Raw genomic sequence first — 3,439 nt, 5'->3', positions numbered from 1 at the left:
AAAATGCTCAGAAAGTCGAGTCATGTTTAACTCAATTTTATAGAGTGAATATTAGATTATTATTATTTTGTTTTAAGCTGTCGAGAACGAATAATTTTACGAGAACTGAACGAACAAAAAATTTTAAAGCTTGGATCTTAAATCCAAGATAATGTATACTTTACTTTTTGCTGAATTATTCTATTTCATACGAGAATAAGAGATGGATGAGAAAGCGTTTTTCCCTAAAAATCACTTCCGCCTACGCAGGTTTCACTCTCCCACTAAAGGTAGAATAAAAACGAGGTAAATCAGTTTTCTATTAGAGAACCTTCGGTGTATTTGGCGAGTAATGACAGGTGTGTTTTTTCAATAAGATTTCCTCCATCATTCATTCAGGTTGGGGAAAAAACTTCGTGGCGAAAAGTACAAGACAGCGTTCGATTCTTATTGACGTTATTTTTAATTATTCCGTTTACAGAAGGTATATTTCTCTGGCAAGATCCTTTCTTAGCTAGAACAAGGGTTGAATATTTGAAAAGGAGTATTTTATGCTGTGTCCATTTTCTCAAACACGCATTTCGAGCTGTATCTGGAATAAAAATCTTACCGGCAAGATAGTAGACAAGGGCATCATTCAGGATTACAGCGAAATTCGAACCTGCTACCTCCACAGCGCTTTCGGAGAGAGATCTCTTGGTAAGGAGGCCCTTCTCAAAATTGAATTTTATCAACTTTTGAGTTTAAATCACTCGTTTGTATCCGATTGATGTCACGCAGTGGACTGATCGTTAAGACACGGTTCCCAGCAGATCACCGAAGTCAAGCATCACTGGCTGCGGTCAGTGTGCGGGTGGGTGACCACTTGGATGAGTCTGTGTAGGGGTGTGATTTATGGGTCCACGTTAAACTGCTCTACCGTAAAGTGCTCGACTTCGCGTGCAGGTCGTCGGGCTACCGAAGCGGGGGTGCCACCCCCTCTGCAGAGGATCAAAATTGTGATGGCATGTCTTCGGATCATCCTCCGGGATGTTTCACAGACCGTCGCCAATAGCCCATTGCGCAGCTCTAGTGTGACGTAAATGAACTGCAACAGCAACATGAAACCGATTGATCATTTTGTGATAGCTAAGTTTCCAAACTTTTGTTGACACTAAACTGTTTATTTTAAACTCTATCCATTTTATTTATAGGACCGCCATGACTTCTTCTAAATATTACAGATTTTTCTTCGTCGCTTTTACAACAGTATGTTTGTATATCGCATACTTTGGATTTTCAGGTAAGCTATCATCTTTTGAAACTTACAATTTATTTGATTATTTTTTTGGGAAGCAAAATTCTAGAAAACCATTTTTTGAACATTATGCCTATTATGTATAACCAGAATTGAAGTATTAATGTTCTATTATGATTCATATGAGGTATGTGTCTTTAAGTTTTAAACCTTAAATAACGAAATCATCTGAGTGTAGAAATAATAAATAGTTTGAATTAGAAATCAGGATAATTAAAAACTCAAATGACCTGTCATCGAAATCTTGTATTTTAAGGTATCCGACAAGTTTTGATAACTTTTTTTGAAAAATATTTATATAAAATTTAAGAAAAAAACTAGTTTGTTTCATTATGTGTAAAAACTTATAAATTTAGCAAAAAAAATATTATTAATTCATTTTTGTTTTTTAAGTGGCCATTTTAAGGTAAAATGAAGGCATTTTTCTGCATAGATGATAAATACTGCAAAAAAATTTCTATCGCTTAAAACAAAAAATCCTTTGGGGATTTTATTTATCTTAAAAGCAAGTGCATATACTACTGAATTAGGAATCAATGTAGTTAAAAAAGTAAATTTTTAAAAATTTTCGCAGTAGTCTTTGCAAAGAAACATGCATAAAAAATTAAATTCTTCTTTCTCTTAGTCTGTAGTTCAAAATATGAGTACTATAATCACAAACACTCATGAAAAATGGTGAACAATTATTTTAAAAAACAACATGATATGCAGTGTTTTAGGTGGTGTAAAATGTGGAGAAAAAAAATCTGATTTTGCGATAAACGCATTTAAAGACTTAAAATCACNTATGAGTACTATAATCACAAACACTCATGAAAAATGGTGAACAATTATTTTAAAAAACAACATGATATGCAGTGTTTTAGGTGGTGTAAAATGTGGAAAAAAAAATCTGATTTTGAGATAAACGCATTTAAAGACTTAAAATCATTACTCTATCCACTGTTACCACCTTGCACAAAAACTGCTAGAACTTGCTAAATAAATGGAGTACAAGAAAAGTAAAGTATTTTTAGAAAGCTAAAGATTACAAGAATTCTAAATTTATAATTAACTCAATTTCGAAAATCTGTATCCAAAATCATATTTTTGTATTAACCTTAAAGGATATAAAAAAATGACGAGGGGGGGAAAATAGTCAGATTGTAATTTATTTAAAACATTTCATTGTATTGTGCGTCGTAAAGTTATTTCAAACATTTAAGTCATCAATAGTTAAAGTGCTTTATCAGAACATTACTCTCTGATTAGTTGTTGTGGAGTTTGAGTCGAGGGAAATTTTACAGGAATCAGAAGGGCCTCCCTTAACCGATCAGTTTCAGACGCTCTCCAGCGTTGAGGTAGCGGGTTCGAATCACGCAGTAACTCTGGGTGTATCTCCGTGCTGTCCTTCTCTGAATTGTACTAGCTGTCTTTCTTTTCTACTTGACCACGGCTTATAAGAGAGCAGTGGTGGCTCAGGTGGTAGAGCCTCCCACTGAGGTGACCCAGGTTTGAATCCTAGTGATGGCTGGTCGATACGAATTCTGCACCCAGCTTGCACCGACCACATTACTGATGTGAAATATCCTCAGTGGATCATGGGTAAGTTTCTTTGCCGTATGGCTAACCATGTGATATTTTCGTGGTTTTCCTCTCCATGGAACGCAAATGTACGTTTGTTCCAACAAAAATTTCTCCACAAAGGCAAATTTCTCCCAATGCTTGATCCAGGAGTTCCCGTGTCTTCTGGTTTGGATTCAAAATAACAAGTCTACGGAATTAAACATAGGTAGTCGTAAACTCAAAATTGGGACGATATGTCAACGGCGGTTATAACATCTGTGTTTCTACTTGACAAAGGCTCATAATCTGCACTTATGTAATTGACCACACAAATTTTGCCCACTTGTGACAATTGATCCGCTTGAGGGCCGGGATAGCCTGGTCGGTAGGACGCTGGGCCCATATCCAAGAGGTCGTGGGTTCGATCCTCGCCGACCGAAGACTCCCCGTGTAGTAAATGGTGACTGATGCACGTTAAATCTGTCGAGTCTCAAAGTCCTCCATGTTCCCACAACAAATCAATACCTCTGGGGGTACTGATCCAGGAGTTTCCTTGTCTTCTGGATTGGTTCAAAATTACAAGGCTACGGAGTTGAACGTAAGTAGTCGTAAACCCAT

The 3,439-nt window shown here is 36.3% G+C and overlaps 1 protein-coding gene across 1 annotated transcript in view; it reads left to right on the top strand.

The window, feature by feature from the left end:
• The window catches only part of LOC107453825 (galactoside alpha-(1,2)-fucosyltransferase 1), a 19,257-nt gene continuing 15,818 nt past the window's right edge, over nt 1-3,439 (top strand). The window contains exons 1-2 of the mRNA XM_071185053.1: nt 1-19; nt 1,173-1,261. Of these exons, the coding sequence (XP_071041154.1) occupies nt 1,180-1,261 (82 nt within the window). The 5' untranslated portion in view covers nt 1-19; nt 1,173-1,179. The remainder of the gene's footprint in view (nt 20-1,172; nt 1,262-3,439) is intronic.

This window comes from Parasteatoda tepidariorum, chromosome 9, assembly GCF_043381705.1.
Source record: "Parasteatoda tepidariorum isolate YZ-2023 chromosome 9, CAS_Ptep_4.0, whole genome shotgun sequence".
Classification (NCBI taxonomy): domain Eukaryota; kingdom Metazoa; phylum Arthropoda; class Arachnida; order Araneae; family Theridiidae; genus Parasteatoda; species Parasteatoda tepidariorum.
Note: the sequence above shows the minus strand (reverse complement) of the source record. Positions and strands in the feature narration are given on the sequence as shown.